General features: G+C 47.0%; 1 protein-coding gene across 1 annotated transcript in view; it reads right to left on the bottom strand.

The window, feature by feature from the left end:
• Positions 1-4,069: 4,069 nt before the first annotated feature.
• The window catches only part of ST8SIA2 (ST8 alpha-N-acetyl-neuraminide alpha-2,8-sialyltransferase 2), a 29,693-nt gene continuing 13,177 nt past the window's right edge, over positions 4,070-20,585 (bottom strand). Inside the window, exons 3-6 of the mRNA XM_064722386.1 lie at positions 18,876-19,004; positions 18,103-18,360; positions 14,919-15,212; positions 4,070-4,498 (exon numbers count right to left, since the gene is read on the bottom strand). Coding sequence (XP_064578456.1) covers positions 4,213-4,498; positions 14,919-15,212; positions 18,103-18,360; positions 18,876-19,004 — 967 coding nt within the window. The 3' untranslated portion in view covers positions 4,070-4,212. The remainder of the gene's footprint in view (positions 4,499-14,918; positions 15,213-18,102; positions 18,361-18,875; positions 19,005-20,585) is intronic.

Raw genomic sequence — 20,585 nt, 5'->3', positions numbered from 1 at the left:
GCAAGATTGGTGTCTGGGAAAAAAAAATCAGTTTTTTTATAGGACTAAAGAAACCCCTCAGGCACCTTGAAAAGAAATTAAAAGGTAATTTGAATCACAGTGACTATTTGCACTTTGCTCACTAATTATCTGGGCTGGGAGTGAAGCAGAGGGTTGGTTATTGACCTGCAGCAAGTCCTGGCTGGAGGAGAGCTTGGGGGAAGGGGACAAACTCCATCCCTGTCCTGTGGGGCTGGGCAGAGTGGGGAGCACCCAGGGGATGCTGTGCTGCATTCAGGGGAGCTGCTGCAACTCAAACCATCCCAGTCAGCTCTAAAGAAGGCAGTGCAGGTATTAATGATAATAAATTAATGTTGGCAGTGGAGCCTGCAGACTCTGCAGTTTGACCAGAGGAGGAGATGTGCTTGGTGTCAGGGCCAGATATGGCATGATCTCTCCCGGGAGAGCAAGAAAAATTCATGGCTATATATATATAATACTTAATACTTAATGCTTAATAATTAATATATAATATATAATATATAATATATAATATATAATATATAATATATATTGTATTATATTATATATTATATATTATATATTATATATTATATATTATATATTATATATTATATATTATATATTATATATTATATATTATATATTATATATATTTTATATATATTATATATATTTTATATATATATTATATATACATTTTATATATATATATAATACATTATATATATATATATATATATAAAATAAATATACATTTTATCTATCTATATATATATATGCCAAAGCTGTAGCAGACTCCAAGGGTGGGATTTAACCCAGCAAAACATGAATAAAATTAAAAGACACGTGGGTTTCTCCCTGTGGTGTGAGGAGCAAGGAACACACAGCCCTTGTCCCCAAGCTGTTGTACCTGGAAGATCCCCCAGGGGCACAGGGTGAGATCACTTGACCAGCATCCCTTTTAGAGCATTGCCCCAAAAAGTCCCAAAATCTGGGCTTAGCCAGTTGGAGAGTCAAGATTTCCTCTATTTTTCAAGCAAGGGGAGCTGCTGCTGCCTTTAGGGCAGCCAAACACATCCATGGTGCAACGTGTGCACCTGCATCTCTGCCTAGGCAGCATCAATGCTCTCCTCTGCTTCACTCCTGATGACACAAGAGCCTTAATTGGCCATGAAGAAATCCATCAAGCAGCAGCTTGGTGCAGCTGCTGGGTCCCCACAGCATCTGGCAGCTGCTCCAGGGCTGCCCCAGAATAGCCCCAAAATCATCCACCCACCCCAAGCACTGCTGCAGGAGGTGAATCTGGATCTCTGCTCCTGCTGCTCATCAACAGCACAAGGGCTTTATGGCACTCTGGGGCTTGGTGGAGCCAGGTCCCACCTATTTGCTGGAAACTGAGATGATAAATTGTGTTTCCAACCTGAGGAGAAGCTCAGAGAACCAGACCAGAGGGCTTGACACAAAACACTGAAGCGAGGGGAAATTTTTAGTTGTTTTTGTGCATATAAACACAGCAGAGACCAGCCTGCATGGCAGCAAGGTGAAATGGGAGCTCAGCCAGGGATTTCAATAGCTGCAGGGCCTTGCTCATGGTTTAATGCATTTTTACAACGGGGGTGGAACAGGACCCATTCTGGGAATAGAAACATCACCAGCAATTTCATCCCCCTGAATAATTTGCTTATAACTTGCCTGTGCTTTGATGCAGCAGCTGCTTCAAGAGCACCAGAAAGAAAAATCCCTTCTCCCATCCCCTTTTCACCCCCCGGCACACCCTTGTTGTGCTGCTGCAGCTTCAGCTCAAAAATCCCTGCAGGCACAGTGAGAACATCCTGATGGCTCTGGATGTCCCCATGGCACAGCTCTGACATCCATCCATGTGGGCAAACCAGCCCAGCCTTCCCCTCTTCTTCACCAGCCAAAGGGGTTCCAGGGTCTCTCCTGGAACTGATCCCATGGCACTTCATGGTCTTGGCTCCCCTCTCGCCCTTTGATAAAAATACAGAATAAAAATGAAACCCCTGCACACTGATTTCATTTCCTCTACTTTTATTTAAAAAGAAGGTTTGCTAACAGCAATCAGTACCACGGCCCAGGCCCCTCCATACAACAGTTGGCTTTAGCAGTCCCTGCAGCTCCAGCCCTGCTCTGTCCCTCCCCCTGTGCTGGGGACAAACCTGGCAATTATCTGGCTTTAAGAACAACTCCTGAATAGTGGGAAGCTCCCTGGGATTGCAGATTACTTCCATCCTGCAGTTTCACTCTCTGTCTCAGCTTAAGCTGAGGTTCACAGCCAGGTTTAGCTTTATTGTAAAATTAAAGTCAAGTAAAAATAATATGCGGGGAGAAAAAAAAAAAGGCACCGGGTTTAAAAAAATAAAAAAGACATGAAAGAAACGATTTTCTGGTGCTGGAAAGAAACATCCCCTCAGTGGCAGATTAGCCCACATTTATCCACTATAATGTTGCTTATACCTTAATCTTAGCCATCTTCATCTGACACTAATTAGCAGGCTGGAGGCTCCTGTGGGTACAGTAGCTTTTACGGCCCAAAACATGAAAGTGAGCTCTTCTTTTTACCATTTGAAGCACTCAGCTTTTAAAGAGACAATGTCAAGTATTTCAGCCCCAAACTGTACACTTTTAAACTTAAAAACCACAGCAGCAGGAGGAGGCCCAAAGGTGATGATACCCAGCCATGGCAGCAGTGGAGGGCGTGCCTGAGGTCTGCCTGTGCAGTGTTATTTACTCTGCCATAAATTAAACCCAAACAGCCCTTGCTGAACCCTGCACTCACCTGCATTCTGGCACTGAGTGCTAATTAGGAGACAAACAGAATAGGCCACAGAGGCAGAAAATGAAACAGAATCATCAGATCAATCTAGTTGCTTCCTTCAAAACCCCCTGAAAATCAGAGAAAAGCAAATGTGGTTATAAAAAATTCTTTATATTTTGGGTTCTGTCTGGCAGGAAAAAAAAAAAAGAAAAGATTACTTCTGTGATGTTCATCACTAGGCAAGCATCCCATCAAGATCCATCTGACATCCTATTTAACTGTTGGGAGTGAGAGATAATTAGGGCTTGAAAGGACTGACAGAGTGGGACTCCAGGAATTCAGCACTGTGTGCTGGCTCTTCGGGGAGAAACTGAAAATAAATTATTTAGACTTGAAAAAGTCCCTTGAAGTCCTGTGGTCTTTCTGCTTGGCTGGGTCTAGGCCTATCATCCATATTTTGGCAGTTTTTGGAGGAGGAAAGAAGGCAGGCTGCTTAGAGGGAACAGTTGGGAATTTGAGGAATTAGACTGGATATACTTATGGTTTTCACAAGCCGTGACAGATGCTGGGTGTCCTTGTGACACGGTGAGACTGCTCAATACTAATGGTGCTGCTTTGTGGCAGCAAAGCTCCTTCCTCCTCCATTCCAGCATCTCTGGATGGATGGAAAAGGAAAGAAAAGGACAAGAAATACATTCAGCATCCTCCTCACCACATTCAGCATCCTCTTCTCCACATTCAGCATCCTCCTCTCCATCCCCCTGCCCAGCGCCTCTCTGGAGCCCCTCACACACATGTGAGTGCCACTGAGATCTGCTCAGCTCTGCTCCCTGCCACCTCCTGCAGCCCCAGAGGCTTCCCCTGCTCCCAAGGCTGTGCCCACCCTGTGTTTGGATGGATCTGGGCACTGATCCCTGCAGGGCAGGACCCGGCACCCGCTCGGTGCCATGGGACCCTGGGCTGTGAGAGCCACCAACAAACCTTCCCTGCCCACCCCCTCCCTGCCCCTTCCCCTTCCCCTCCCCGCCACGAGCACGGGGCCAAGGACACACCTCGCTGCCCTTGGCCAAACAAACTAACTACCAACCTGGCACCAGTCACGACAAACGGCTCACGGTTACCATCCCCAACACCCCGCAGGAACCAAGGCCACCTCCACACCTCTCCCGTGCAAGGCAAACACCCCTCGAGTCCAGCAAGCCCCACAGCAAGGGGGTTTTGCTCAGGCCAGTCCTGTGAGACGCCCCTGCATCTCTCCTGCCCCTCCCTTGGTGAACACCAAACAGTTATAACACTCAGGTCAATATATATAAGTACCACGTAGATATATTTGTGTCGCCCAAACGAAGATGACCAACCCCGCCAGGCACCACTCGTCCTTTCTGCCCCCTCCCTCCTCCTGTGGCTGTGCAGGAACGTGCTTGGGGACCAGCCTACGTGGCCCCATCACACTCCCCCACAGTCAGCTTCAAGGCTCCTTGCTGGTGCAGCGTCTTTAAGGCTTTGAACTCCAGGGGCATGGTGTGCGGGCTGGCCTGCGAGGTGTAGCCGTACTTGAGGCTGTCGTAGTAGTGGTACTTGACTGGGTTCTGGTTCTGGTCCAGGGGGAAGGGCCAGAAGCCATAGAGATAGATCTGGTTGCAGAAGCGGGTGGCCAGGGTGTACATGAGGAGGCCGGTGGTGGGGCGCTTGATGTGCACCTTGTTGGTCAGCCAGTACCTGCAAAGGGACATGGAGCCTGTTAGTCCCACAGCACATGGAGCCTGTTATTCACACAGCACACCCTGGAGCCTGTTATTCACACAGCACACCCTGCTCTGCACCTTTTCCCTCTCCAGCCCCTCACTGAGATGTATTGGTGATGCCAAGTGAGAGGATTCTGACCTTGTCGGTCAGCCAGTACCTGCAAAGGGACATGGAGCCTGTTATTCACACAGCACACCCTTTCTCTCTCCAGCCCCTCACTGAGATGTATTGGTGATGCAAAGTGAGAGGATTCTGACTGGCAGGGCTCTCCATGCCAAGGAAAAGCCTCTCCAGGGACTGCATGCTCCTGCTCTCTGCCTGCTGGTTACATCTCACTTGTTGCCATGGCACTGAAGCATCTCGTGCCTCGACAATCCTTTATGAAAAACAAATTGCTTGCAACAGTGGCCCTGGGTACTTCAGCCTACAATTATCTTCCAATCAACCCTGGAGATCAATACCACAGACCAAAGCATCCACATGTCAAGTAGACTCCAACAACCCCTCGAAGCAGACACAGTCAAACACATGCTGATGGCTTTCATTGATGAATGGAGATTTTGCTCTGACAGCAAACACGACAGGGCTAGAAAAACATCTGCCTTGGAACAAAGGGTCACCAGGCTGAAAGAGCTAAAATGCACTGCTGAGTTCCCATTACACCCAGCCACTGCTGCTGTGATCCTGGACCAAGATTCATCACCACACTCAGCAGCACGAGCCCATCAGACACACAATATGGCACACTGCAACAGAAAATGTGAGATATGGAGGTCAGCTGTGCTCACTGCTGGGAAACACGTTAGTTTTTATGAGGGATGGCAAAAAGAACAGGGGGAGCATGGAGGGATGGAGTGATGCAACAGCAGAAATGGTATCAGCTGTGGCATTTTGTCTGCTGATAAAAATTATTGCAGAATCAACATCCTGTAAGAAGATGTTTCCAGCGCGCCGTATATATTGCAAAAGCAACTTATCTGCTTTGCTCAGGAAAACACTGTCAGAGGAGCAAAATGAGAAAGCAAAAGCTTTGGGGAGGTAGAAAATATCCCCATCAGGCACAGTCCCTCCTCCCCCAGCATGTGTGATGCCAGAGCAGGCAGGGCTGGATCAGGCAGCACATCCCACTGTGCCACAGCCTCTCTGAGCCCTTGCATTATTTTTAAAGGTGAGGACTGGCAGCCCCTTGGACAAACAGAGCACCTGGCACTTCTGTGCCCTCTCCAGGTGTTTGGGATCCTGAGGCAGGTCCTGCAGTGGCAGTGGAGCCCCAGGAAGTGCCTTGCTCCTCATTTGCACTTTCTGCTGGGCTCCTGAGGGTCTGGTGCTCAGACAGCAGGAACCCTTGGGAGAGCTGAGCCTTAATCCTGCAAATTAGCTTTTCAAGAAAGCCATTAAAATATAGCAACCGAGGCACAAAACGTACTTGCTTGTTCTCGGCCAGATAAGAGAAGAAATTGACTTTTCTGGTGAATCAAATTCTGGAAGCAGAGTGACCTCCTCAGCATATGCAGGAAGGGCACAGGGACAGTTTTTTGGGGTGGCACATCCAGGGGTGTTCAAGCAAAGGATGAATATGATGTTTTGGGCAGGAGATCTTTGCCTGGCTCATGCTGGCATCCAGCACAAAAACAGAGCAAGAAACTGTGGGAAAAGCAGTATAATCAGCATTTCCTGTGCTTGCCCAGCCATGGGGCTGTGCTGGGGGAGCCAGCAGAGCTTTCTGCAGTGCCACAGCCACCTGCTCCCACAGGTAGCCATAAAGCAGCCTCCTTGATGAGTTTATGGGTAAGCACATTAGCCCCCCAGTGTGCAGAGGGAAATGGGAGATTATCACAACCATTTAACACCGTGAATTAGGGTCTCCTCATGCAGCAGGGAAGCCACCTGGGAGGAACTGTCAAGTCATATTAAGCAGCTGGCTTTGAGGGAAGGACAACTGTCATGGTTTGTCCTGCAGCTGCTTTAGCCTCAAAACTCTCCTTTCTATCAATTTACCAGCTGGGATACACAGAAAAATACTGGTGACCTTTTGCCCTCCCAAAACACTGACTTTTGTGTTCTGTTGAGAGGCTGTAAATACTCCATGAACATCCAAGGACCCTGGCAACAAGACGAAGTGATTCTTGTACAGAGGCACAGGCCATGCATGTGACCATGCAGTTTCATGCATATTAACAATGAGAAAAATGACCTGGGTCAGGCACTGAAGCACCCTATAGACACATGCTGACCTCTGCAGCCCAGCACACACAAAAAACCTCACCAATCCCAACAAGTGTGCACAAACTATCACCCTAAAACATCTCTAACACAACCAGCCCAGTGTATCCAAGTCACCAAATGCAGCTAGTGAGCACTCACTTGATAATAGTGGGTATTGATAATAGGGGTAGGGAACACTGACAAGTCATTTTTTTAATAATGAAAATTAAAACCTGGCTCTTTTGTCTGTGTTTCCCTCTGCTGCAGGCAGGGCATTTCAAAAACCTCACTCATGCAGCATTATAAATTCTCAGTGCAGCTTTGAGAGGGGGTGAGAGACTCCAGGCTGTCCCAAACCACCCACAGGGATGACATAACATAACACATAATGCCCAATCCACAAAACAGGCCATGCCACAGCTCCTGCAATTTGTTTCCTGCACAATGAAGGTGGGAAATCCTCTGCTGAGGTCTGGGAAATACTTTTTAATGACTGGTTTGTGATGGGAAATATGCAAGAACTTCCTCTTATCTCTGCCACCACTGTCCAGCTGAGACAGCAGCCACAACCCTGGTGCAGGAGGGAACAGCTGGGGATGGAAATAAAACCTAATTAATTCTGTAAATCCAAATGAGGTTGTCTGGGCGCACATGGGATGCTGTGTCAACAGCACACCTTTAATATGTGAGGTCCAGGATTTTAATTAGGAGGAAAGATAATCTCGAAGCAGGCAGTAATTATTTTTCAAACTGGCTACACCAATCACCATAACTATTAACTGCAACATTTTATGGAAAGAGACAGCAATTAAAAGAGAAGAGCAAAGAGCAGCCCTGAAACCCAATACCTGTGTTCTAAGAGCTGTTCTCCCAGTGAGGAGCTGGTGCTGTGTCTGTAAATAAACCCTCAGGGGTGGATGCAGGAGATAGGCAGGAGCCTGAGCAGGATCAGAACAGGAACCATGATTCCGTCAGGGAAACACTGCCTGAGACAGCTCTGGTTTCAGATCATGGTGGTGACAGATGGAAAATGCCATCAGATCTTCAAGGCCATCTTCTGTAAGGAGGCAGCCTAGACACAAGCCCTGACACCTTCCTGAACTGAGACTGAAGAAGAGCAGCTCAGAGAGTCTCATCCTCCAGCTGGGAGATGGTTCTGGCTGCTCCTCATCTCCTCATCCTCAATGGAGATGATCAGAAGGTTCCTAAGGCAGAACCTCTGCCAGGTGCCTTTTCTCAGGGAAGGAAACTGCTGTGCTGGGACCTCAGAGCCCGGTGGGAATCCTGCAGGAGGCAACACTGGCACTGCCCTAGGCTGCCACAGCTGCCACAGGAGCCAGGGAAGGTGGCACCTCCCCAGTGCACACCTGGAGCAGCTGCCACACCACCCTGAGAGTGCTCATCCTCCCCAGCATCACATGGGGAGAAGAGCCTGGCCTGGATCTGGGCTGGAATGCAGATCTCCTCCCTGCAGGCAGCATTCATGCTAGAGAGGGCAGGGGTCTTCTCCCTGCTCACCAACCTGACATGCCTGAGAAAAACCTAAACCTCCTGGTAAGGGTTAACCCACAGGATAAAATAAGCAAAAAATCCATTGCCCTGATGAAATGAATAAAAGACACAGGTCAATGAAGAAATCAAATTTCAGCAGTTATCAGCCGCATTATTTAATGATACAAATCAGAATAGCTGAAATAATGGAATTTGGGACTCTTTAAAAAAAGCTAATTCATAAAAGGGTGATATAAACACAGGCTGTTGTGGAGGTGCTGGTCCTTGAGTGGCAGCAGTGTTTTATCAGTCTGCCACACACACCCTGCTCCAGGAACAGCCAGGGAAACCAGGCACAGATAACCAGAGTGAGTGCCCTGACTGAGGCTGGTGCAGGGGGGACAGGAGCTGTGGGTGCTGCCAGGGAATAGAACCCAGAGCTGGGTGGATGGAGATGAAGTGCTGGAGCTCAGGGAGCAGCTGATATCCCCCATTCAGCTTTTTCCAGCCCTTTTCTGCCCAGGTATGGAGTTTCCTCTGTCACCTCCACCAGAACAGCCACAAGCAGTGATGAGAGCTGTGCTGGACAAGCAGGAATGGGCATGTCCCCATCCAATGCTAACACTGACTCCAAAAACTGCATCTGGTGTCAGCTGGGCTCTATCCAGAGGCTGGGCAAAGCCCAAACACCAAACCCAGCCCCCTTGTCTAGACTGGATCCAGACCATGTAGCCTGGTTCTGCCTTTGGTGACTTGGCACAAGGAAATCAGGTCTGAGCCACAGATAAAAAACTCTCCTCTCCTCCAGATCTTGAGCTGTGATGTTTTTGCAAACACGTATGGTACTCAATACCCTCAAGTTAAAGCTTTTCTAAACAGACAAAAAGGAAAAATAATTGAGAATAACCTTCTTTCTTTCACCTTTCCTTTCTATGCCTCTTCACTTCTTTTGAAAAAGAAAAGACTGAATCTTCCAGATTAACAGGAACAAATTGACTCTCTTGGGCCCCCAGTGCAGACACACCACAGCTCGGGTTCAAGGTGCCTCAAGTGCAGAAGAGGAGAGGATAACAGCTCACACAAGGGCTTTTTCTGCAGGATTTCCACAGATCTAACTCACACAAGGCTTTATGAGTGTCCACAGTTCCCCCTCACGCCCCACTCCAGTCACACACTTGTGAATGGCTGTTTTCTTTCCCTACACCCTTTGAACATCTTTTTGCCTCACCTGAGTGCAGGACCACAAAATTCCTAAACCATTTGTTTAATGTTTAGGGGAAGGGCTTTAAGGTACAAGACCCCAGAGCAGGTATTTTAGAGGATCCCCTGTAAACATGAAGCTCCATCAGGGAGGAAGCATGAAGGAGCTGCTTTGGAAAACCCACAAGTGATTGGTGCTGGCCTGACACTGCTGGGCACAGCAGAACCAACCCTGAGACAGAGGGTGAGAAAAACAGAGCTGGGAGAAAAAAAGGAAAAGAGAAAAGGAAAAGCAGGAGCTGAGTGATGTGTTAGAGAAAAGCAGAAGCTGTGGAGGGATGCAGTGGAAGAAACAGGTCAGGAGAAACTGAGGATTCTGAGTGCAGGATTGTCCTGAAGAGCACACAACAGCTGTCACAGCTGCTTGGATTTAAACCTAATGGGAGACCAAGCCAAGGAGCTGGAAGGTTTATTGATTTTTAATTTTTTTTTTCTCTCTCAAGGAGCCCTTAACAAAATCTTATGGGGCTGGAATTGGTTACTGCCAAGAGCCCCTTGTGATGGACACAGTGAGAAATGCTAGAGCAGATCAGACAAAGTGAAACAAGTCCCTGAATTCCCTGCAAGCAGTGACAGACAAACCTCCCAACACAATTATTTCCCCTCTCTGCCTGCATTCCATGTTATTTCTCTAACGAAAGCTGCTTGGCAATGGGGATTACAAGGATTTCTGGAGACACTAAAAGGCAACTTGTAAGGGTTGCTCCCCTTGCCAGAGGAATTGCTCAGGGGATATTTTATGGAACCACTGCAAAGCAAAGCATCCACACACCCTGAAACACATAGGAGCTGCCACCAAACTGTCCCCTCTCCATTCCTGGGGGTGACCTGGCTCCTTTCTGAGCTCCTGCACTGCAATGCTGAAGGCTCTCTCCTCTCTCCCCTCCTGGTGAGAGCTGAACCGTGTGAGAAGAGCCTGCCACGATCAGCAAACATTTAAAGCACCCTCACAGCTTGAAAGGTGATGTCTCAAATGATGCTGTTAAGGACAACAAAACCAAATGCTTTTTACTTATCTCGGCAATGCACCCTCTACAAATGCCCCAAAATGCACTGAAAATTATAGGAAAAAGGCTCAATTGCCACTTGAAATGAGTTTTGGTTTGAGGGAAAGCAGAGCAGGACAATAAATACCGTGGTTCAAGGAGGAGTCAAGGGCTCACAAATGTTTTTTGCTGGTAGTGGAGAAAGAAAAGGCAACACTTTTGTGGCCAAATTGAAGTTGGCTAAGATGTCAGCCTTTGTAGAAAGTGCTATTCCTTAGGAAAAAAAAATAAAAATAAAGGGGTGCCTTGGCTGGAAAACTTCGCCCATTTCTCATTTCTTTGTGACTTCCAAATCAACTCAAGGTAGATGGTAAAAGGTAGTTTTATTCAAAAAGGGAGAAGCTGGGTCCTCTCTGCAGCAGCAGACCACTGCAGCACAGAGGGATGTGCTGAGGGGATTTGTGGGTTATTCATTCCCTGCTGCACACCACAAGCCACAAAATGTATTTGTTTCACAAATCTCAGATCTGTCAAATAAAACCACAGTGCTATGAACCAGCACAGAGAGAGCTGCAGAGACAGAGGATGTTATTGGAGACCATAAGCAAAAACATGGGATGATCACAGGAACTGGACAGTGACACAGAAGATGGATAAGCTAACTCTAGTGATTCTGGTCCTGAGGGAGGATTCCTTCACCCCAAACCACATCACATCAATTACCCTGAGCAGATGGTCAATTGGTACCTGAGAGATTTCCTACACAGCACCAAGAGCATCACCCACCTCCCTGGGCTGTGCCCAGTTCATTCAGTTCTGCCTGGATCACTCAAATCCACCCAAGTTCCAAACCTGCACCAAGGAAAGGGTTAACACTGACTGAGAACAGCCCAGCACCTCACCCCCAGCCCTGGGTGAGCCCTCTGTGAGCTCCTGGGTCAGTGCTGCAGTGCTCCCATCAGCTCTGCCTTTCTGAGGGGGCTGCACTTCTCATTAGACTAATTGCTAATCAGTGGGCATCCTTGTTTTGCTGCTGATGAGTGTGAGAGCAGCAGGGCAGGTCAGGCAGCAGCTCCTTTGGCTTGGAGGGCAATCCCTGACGAGGATCAGCTCTGGCCCCTGTGGCTATAATTGAATTAGTGCTGCCCTGTGCTGCCAGGAGCCTCCTGGCCCTGCCCCAGCACGGTGAGCAGCCCAGGCAGGGCTTGGATGTGTTTCCAACCAGGACCCTGGGGTTTGGCACCAGCACCAGCCACTGTCCAGCCACTGTCCTGCTGCCACCCCCAGCACCCCCAGCTCCCTTCAGGTCCCTGCTGCCCTCACTGGCTGCCCCACTCTGAGCCTCTGGGGGTTTTGAGGAGCCAAAAACCACATTCCCTGCGCAGTGAAGTGCATGGTTACACTAAAACAGAAGGAAGGATTCCAATAAGGATTCCAGGAAGGAAGGATTCCAAGATTCCAGGAAGGATTCCAGGAAGGATTCCAGGAAGGAAGGATGGATTTCAGGAAAGAAGGATTCCAGGAGGGAAGGATTCCAGGATTCCAGGAGGGAAGGATTCCAGGAAGGATTCCAGGAAGGAAGGAAGGATTCCAGGAAGGATTCCAGGAAGGAAGGATTCCAGGAAGGAAGGATTCCAGGAAGGAAGGAAGGATTCCAGGATCCTAGGAAGGACTCCAGGAAGGATTCCAGGATTCCAGAAAGGATTCCAGGAAGGAAGTATTCCAGGAAGAAAGGAAAGACTTCAGGATTCCAAGATTCCAGGAAGGCACTGCTCCAAGCCATGTCTGCATTGCTCTGTGCACGATACAGCACTGAGCCCCTGGGCTTCTCCCAAAATCCCTGCACCTCCTGCAGCCAGGCAGCTCCTGCCAGCCACAGGTGGTGGCTCCAACCAGGGACAGCCAGCGTGCCAGCCAGCCCAGCTGGACCACAGGGACACAGAGAGGGGCCAGGGAGATGCTGTGAGCTGGAAGATAAGCCCAGCAGCTGAGCCTGTGGAGGCATCCTCCTCTCCCATGGGAAAGGGATGCCTAACCCTTGCCAACTCCTCTGCAAAGCTTCCTATGGGAACTTTCTGGCACTGGGAATGGTTGCCAGCACAGGATTAGCAGCCTGTTGATTTAGAGGGCTTATTACAGCAGCTTAATTCTATTTTGACAGATGAAAGTAAGTCAATTATGGCTAGAAATAGCTCTGAATTTGGGTTGTGGGATTTTTTTTTTCCTTCCTGTCTTCCCCTTCTGTGAGTTGTGGCATCATTTCCTTCCCTTTCTTTACCTCAAAGCCAGTGTTTTCTGTGAGAGAACTTCCCTCTCAGGCCCAGGGCAGCCTCTAACACTTAGGGCAGAAGTGGTACTTGCTGATTATTGCTGCCTGTGAGGCACCATGGAGCCACTCCACTCCTCCCAGGCTGCCCTAGAGCCCCTCCTTGTCTTGCTCCTGGCTGAAACGACCCCAAAACCTGTGCCCAACCTACCCCCAGCACTGACACAGCCTGAGCTGGGACAGGAAACATCAGCAGGGACCAGCTGAGACTCAGAGGTTGCAGGAGAAGAGCTCAAAGAAATCAAGGGACATTAATGCTGAGGCTTTTTAGAAGTGGGAGCACCAGCTACACCAGGAAATTGCCATCCTGTGAGATTAACGGGATCTGGTGAGGATCAGAGGACAACTGCTGCCATAAGTCATCTCCAGCAAAAGTCACTGTCTGCCTCAACTCTCTAAATGCCTAAAGAATCATGATCTTCCTAGAGAAATGAAGCACAAAAGTAAGAGCCTACTCCATTCCCAAGTCATTTACATGAAAATCTCACCCCTGGGGCTCTCTTTCTTTTATTTTCTTTCTTTTCTCATTCCCGCCACAGCTGTGTCTCCTGTACACCAGAAGATCAGGCAGAGAACACAAAGACCTTTTCCTTCCCTCACAGCAAACCCAGTCACCAGCACCTGGCCCTGTTTATGTGACCAGCAGGACCAGACCATGCCACTGTCCTCCCAGCCAGGCTCACACATGAGCTCCCTGACTTGAGGAGCAGTGTCAGACCTGTGTCACTGGAGCACAAGGTGACAAATCTCATGGCTAGCTCAGTGCTCACCCATTTCTCCAAGGAAAGCCCTAACCACATACTGGGAGTTCTGGTGATGCCCCAGGAAAGCCCTGGAGGTTTGGATATTGCTAAAAGCCCTCAAAGAGCACAGTGGAGAGCCCCTGCTCACAAGTTCTTATCTGTCACTGTCACATTTTCTGAAAAATCCTCTTTGCCCAGGATGCTTCTCCTGGGAAGCTGGGAAGCCTCAGAGAGGGATGAAAACAATAATTATCTAATTGCTTCTGTGTTTTACTGCTTTGGAATGTGGCTGGAGATTGTTTATCCAACATGAGAATTGTTTTAACTTAATGACCAATCACGGTCAGGTTGTGTTGCGACTCTGGAAGCAGTCAAGAGTTTTTATTAAAAACTTCTCTAAGTATCTTTTCTCTACTCTTTAGTATGGTTTTAGTATAGCATTCTGTAATATCATATAATATCATATCAATCATCATATAATATATTGTATAATATATATCTAATATTATATTATATTATATTATATTATATTATATTATATTATATTATATTATATTATGCTATTCTAAAACCATACTAAAGAGTAGAGAAAAGATACTTAGAGAAGTTTTTAATAAAAACTCTTGACTGCTTCCAGAGTCCCAGAGATAATAATATAATATAATATAATATAATATAATATAATATAATATAATATAATATAATATAATATAATATAATATAATATAATATAATATAATATAATATAATATAATATAATATATATATAATATATTATAAATATAATATAATGTAATATATTATTAATATAATATAATATAATATAATATAATATAATATAATATAACATATAGTTAATATGTAGTTAATATTTTAACATCTACATTAAAAATTTCTATTTGATATTACTAATTATAATTTATATTTAATTTTGGTGTTTATATTTAGTATTAATATATTAGTATATATTATATAATATATTATATTAATATATAATTTATATAATATTATAGGACATTATATGATATATGAGTTATATTATATTATATTTATAATATATTATATATTATTCATATCATAGCATATCATATCATATAATATCATATGATAATAAATCAGCCTTCTGAGAACACTGAGTCAGATTCTCAATTCCCCCTCCATCCTGAGGACCTCACAAACACCACACTTATCTAGGGACCATCCACCACCCCATCCTCCCTCATGGTCTGCAGAAGGGAACAAGTGGGGCTGTTCTCCTCCAGGAAAACAATCTGGGGATGCCTCAAGCCTGGGGATCCCACAAACCTGGGGATCCCAGAATCCCAGGGATCCCTTTCCAGCCAATGGAATGCAGTCTGGGAGCTCAGCAGAGCGGCGCTCACCCTCGGACCGCGTGCAGCAGGCGCAGCGAGGGGTAGGCAGTCCTGACGTTGATGTGGTGCTTCAGGATGAGCTCGTTCACCCACTCCACTCTCTCCTTGCCCCCCTTGGCCATGAAGGCAGGGATCCAGAGGATGCTGCCGTTGAGGCTGTGCAGGCGCTGCAGCAGCTTCTCCCGCCACGTCTCGTTCACCAGGTCCTCGAAGGCGCGCTGGATCACCGAGGGGTTCATGGTCACCAGGTCTGTCTTCATGCCCACGTCCTGGGAGTACTCCTGCACGGGGGCCAGGTTGCACCTGCAAAGGGGAACAGCCAGCAGCTCTGTTTAATGCACTGAGAGAGGGCACTGACAGGCAGGAGCGGGGAGTGGTGCCAAAAGCCAGGGCTGGTGACGTTGTGCCCGTTCGCCCACACTTTTGGGAGGAAGAGGAGGGAGAATGACCCTCTGCAGTAAATTAGTGATGATGAGCCATCTCCATCTCAGCCACCATCCCCATGTACACACATGTCCCCCTGGGACAAGGCTAGTGTCAGCCACAACTGTGGTGTCACCTGGGTGGTTTGCAGGGAGCAGCAGCTCTTCTGGTGCCTCGAAAAAATAACATCCAGCAACAAAGCTCCTGTCTCTGCTCCCATGGCAGATTTTACACAAAACAGCCTTTTCCACTTAAGGAAAGCACTTGCCTCTTAATTCCAGCCCTGCTGGAGTAACATTATCCCAAAGGCCTTTTCTCCCCTCAAGAGTGTCTGCAAACAGCAGACCTGGTGGCACCACGGTGATACTGACACCAGCAGGAGGGGATGCCAGGACATGGTCCCCACAGGGTCTGGCTGTCTGGAGGCTGTGACCTCAAAAAACACCTTTTTCTGTAGTGTTCATTGGTGCCACCTCTCAGATGTGGGTATGGGCCATGTATCTTGAGCTCCTGTGCCACAGCAGCGTGAGGGCTGAGGGCCTGTGGGACAAACTCCCAGCAAATCACCCTGGTTATAGAGTGGTTTCCTACAGCTCCTTGAGAGGGGTCATCTGTATCTGTGCCATGCCCATGGCACAGGGCAAATGGCACTGGGCACCAGCTGATGGGGAGATGCAGAGAGATGCTCACCCAGCATCCTAAAAAGCAGAGGCTACCCATGTGTTTGCACACTGAGTGCTCTGCTGTAGTGTTTGACAGTGAAGTTACAGTATTTCATGAGCAGGAATTGCTTCCTAAGCATCTGCCTTGATAATCAGATATTATTACTGTTTTCCCTACTTACAGATGGGAAAACTAAAGGAAAATCCAGCTACTGGCATGCGGGCCTTTTGATTGACTCATTACAGGAGTGAATTCAGTAAAAATAAACATTGGAGCTGTATCCTGGACACAGACCCAGTCACTGGCCACTGCCAATCCTGCTGAAAAGGCTGCCTGGATGGAGCAAACCTTCCTCAGGAAGATGCAGGCTCCAGCAGTGGCTCAGACAACCTACAATGGGAAGTGTGTCTGTGCCAGACCTGCACCAGCACATGGCTGGGGAGAAACTGCTCAAAATCCCCATCCTCACATCCAGAAAAGCTTTTATCCTGCAATTCTGCTGCCTGACATGAATGCCCCCCACTGAACTTTGCCAGAACCACAGTAAGCAGTTTTTCCCTCTGCTCACTCGTGTTCCAGTTGAGGATGATGCTCTGTCCCCTGTGGGATGCCAGCAGCCAGGCAGCTGGAGCAGAGGGGGACAGAGGTGACATTATCCTCATTCCCACATCACACCAGCACCGCCTCTGTGAGCTGCTGATGGATTGGGCTGTCCTTGTAATAGACTCACCAGAAAACAAATGTCTGCATGTACATAAATCATCTGTGGAATCCACAGCCTCTCAGCTAACAGGGGCATAGGGCTGGGAGGGCAGGAGCTCCTCCTCTCCACTTCAGACACCTCCAGAAGTGAATTTGGTGTGTCCCAGCAGGGCTCAGGATGTGCTGCTGCACATCCCTGGGCAGTGCAGCACTGGGGACAGAGGGGACACAGGGGACTGTCACACCTGGGCATGTGGTGCCAGGGCATCGTGTGGTGCACCCTTGTGCTGAGGGCAGAAGTGAATCAGGTTTCTGAGAGCCCAGGACGGGGTTTGTTTGCAAGAGGACAAACCTGAGAGAAGAGGAGGCTCAGGGGGTAAATGGTGCACCATGAGAAGAGACAAGGTGCACTTACAAGAACCTGTGGGGAGCACTTGGAGATGTGTGGAAGGGTTTCCAGCAGAACTCTGAGCGCACATGGGGATGTGAGGCTGTGCTGCCCCAGCTGACCTGGACTCCAGACCCCTGCACTGCTCCCAAAGCCCCTCTGTGTCACCATCATATTCTCTGAAAAATCCCTTTGCCAGGATTTCTTCTCCTGGGAAGCTGAGAAGCCTCAGAGAGAAATGAAAACAACAATTATCTGGTTGCTTCTCCTGTGTTTTGCTGCTTTGGAATGCAGTTGGAGATTGTTTATCCAACAGCTGGTTGTTTGATTGGTTTCATGTGATTTCTTTTTACTTAATGACCAATCACTGTCCAGCTGTGTCAGGACTCTGGAAGCAGTCAGGAGTTTTAATTAGTATCTTGTTAAGCCTTCTGTAAGTATCCTTTTTCTATTCTTTAGTATAGTTTTAGTATAGTATAATGTAATGTAGTGTAATGTAATGTAACGTAATGTAATGTAATATAATGTAATATATGATATGATATAATTAATATGATATAATAATATAAATAAATATAGAAATAATATATAATATATAAATATATCAACTCATCAATACAATTAATTATTTAATTATTAAATTAATTATTATAAGTATTGATTATAAATAACATAATAATTACATCAATATAAGTTATTGATATAAATATTATAGCTATATATAAAATGATATCAATAATTATATATAAATTATATCAATTATAAGTTATTGATTATAGATAATATAATTAATGATTATATCAATATAATATAAATATATAATATAGTAAGTAAGTAAATAAATAAATATAAACAACGTGTAAGAATAAAATAAAATGAAATGAAATAAAATAAAATAAATAATATGTAAAAATAAATTAGCCTTCTCAGAACATGGAGTCAGATTCATTTCCTTCCTGCCACGGGGGACCCCAAAACCACCACAGCCCTGAGCTTTAGGAGCAGTGCCCTCCCTACCTTATGACAAAGCTGTGAGCGTCGATCTCAGGGCCACAGCCACTGCTGAGCAGCACCCCCGAGTTGCCCACGATGGCACAGCTGGGGAACTGCTTGCCCTTGAGGGGAGAGGTGCGGGGCAGCAGCTCGTACAGGTTCTGGGACACGTTCATGGTGCTGTCCCTGTCAAAGACGTAGTGGATGATGTCCCCCGGCTTCAGCGTCCCCTTCAGCACTGAAATGTCCTTCTCGGCATCCAGGAACTTCAAGATCTGTTTTCTGAGCACAGGGAAGAAAAGAGCCTTGTCAGGTGAGGTGCAGAGATAAGCTGGTCAGGTGTGAGATGAGCTCTTGCCTCCTGGGTGCCCTGACGCTCTGGCCAGTCCATCTGACCGTGCTCTCCAGGCACAGCTCACTAAAGGATATCTCCACCTCACTGCCTGCTCCCTCTCCACTCATCCCTGCCTGGGCCAGGTACCACAGTCAGCCCACCATTAGTGAGGGTGCCTGAGTTAACTCAGGGTCTCCTTCCCTCTGTGACCCATCACCTGCACACACAAATTCCACTTGGCCTGAAAAACAGGGGCTCAAGTGCTCCTTGTTTTGTTGTTGCCAGGCCAGCTGGCTTAGCTGAGAACTCATTTCCAAGCAATCGTTTACAGATATGAAGCCTATCTCAGCAGGAGGTTAAGTCTTTTTATTTCTTCCTTGACTTCTTTAGATGATACACAATTTGCCAGCTTGCACTGGAGAGGACCAAATCTGTCTCTTGTCCTACAGGTAATTACCAGTACCTGATCTTCAAAGAGAGTGTCTGGTTGTGTCTCCATTTGGATGAGGCTGGTTTAATGTTGTGCTTAATGCTTTCATTACTTCTGTCAACAACAGCTGGAGATGAGGAGTCATTTATTACTACTTCAGCTCTAGAGAAAAGAAAGTCAGGGAGAGGGAGACAGAATCCGTTAGCATCCCAATGGCACTTCTAATCACCATCTTCAGCTCTGGCTGCTGGAATTCAAACTTCATCAGAAAAGCCAAATTGTAGTTATTAGCTAAACAAGAAGTGAAAGGCTGTTCCTATTCTGCTGCACTCAAGCAGACAGACAGAGATCCTTAAATACCCGCTTGCTTCCACGAGCACAGACTGACAGGCAGGCACAGCTCCACACAAAACACACCATTACACACTGAGCTGCAGGCAGGCATGCACAGAAAAACACACTGTGACAGGCTGGCAGATGGGCACTTGCAGACAAGACACCCCAAAATTCACTAAGAGACATCCTGGCCAAGCTGGCTGCCCTGTTGCCTTGTAGTCACACACAAACATCCCAAAGTGGAGGCAGCTCAGCTCCTGGAGAAGATTAAAAACCTCACCAGAGAGGAGCAACCCTCTCTTCAGCCAGTGGAGAAATTAAATTAATTCAGCTGAGCTGCTGGGTGCTGCTTGTGTGACTGGGCTGTGAGCATCCTGTACTAAGAGGGGCAGGCTGGCTCATTGGAAACTTTTTTCCTCTTTAGAATTGAGACAAGGATTTCAGAACTCATATCCCCTGTTCCAGATCAAGAAATGAGCAGCAGCCAGAGATCACTGGGAGACCCCAGTGTTTAATCCCTGCTCAAAGAAGCAAATCAGCCCCAGCACTTCTGTGACATTAAAATCAAACTGCATGAATTGAAGGAGCTTCCAAATATTTGGTTCCAGCCAGCTGCCCTCCAAAAAGAAAAGCCAAGCATCTCATCAAGAAATTGCGTGTGTATCTGCAGACCCAAAAAAGCCTTCACACTTCAGAGCACTCTGAAAAATACACAGCCAAAGCACTTGCTATCAGCTAAAGGGAATCTCCCTCTCCACTGCAAAGGGCTTCTTCCAGCTGGGAAATGCTTTGTAAATAAATGCATTTATATAAAGCACATAAACCCCAAGGAGGGAGCAGAGTGAGAGATGGGGCAGAGGTGGTGGCCCAGGCTCATGGACAAACATCCAGCTCCTGGGAAGGTATCTCCAGCTCAGGGAAAGGGCTCCCCAGGACACACTGTGGCTCACACTGTATCATGTGTCGGAAAGGCAAGGAAATGTGTTTATAAATGCTGGCTGCCAGTGTCCTGATGTGTGTGTGTACAGTTCCTCTCCAGAGGCTGCCAGTCTGTTGGATTTGTTTGCTTCTTGCATTTTGCTGCATCACTCATGTCTTGGAAACCTTACCTAGAAGGTGTCAAAACCCATGACTGAAGTAGTGTAAAGCAATCCAGGGAATAACTCTGGGTTTTTCTTTTGTCCAGTTTCTGTGTTTTGGTCATGGGTGGTGACATCACCACAGAATGATATCACTCTTCCTTGTATGCTGTCATGCAAACCTTTGCAAACATGCCACTTGGCAAGGCTGGGCTGACAGGGAACCTTTGTAAAAATGACACAGAGAGGCACTGAATGGGGCTGGGAATGACTCTGCCACAAAGGGATGTGATGGGAGTGCACTGCAACAAAACTGGAGCTCTGATCC

Source organism: Zonotrichia leucophrys, chromosome 10 (assembly GCF_028769735.1).
Source record: "Zonotrichia leucophrys gambelii isolate GWCS_2022_RI chromosome 10, RI_Zleu_2.0, whole genome shotgun sequence".
Classification (NCBI taxonomy): Eukaryota; Metazoa; Chordata; class Aves; order Passeriformes; family Passerellidae; genus Zonotrichia; species Zonotrichia leucophrys.
The sequence above is the reverse complement of the archived record's forward strand: the minus strand, read 5'-3'. Positions and strand labels throughout refer to the sequence as shown.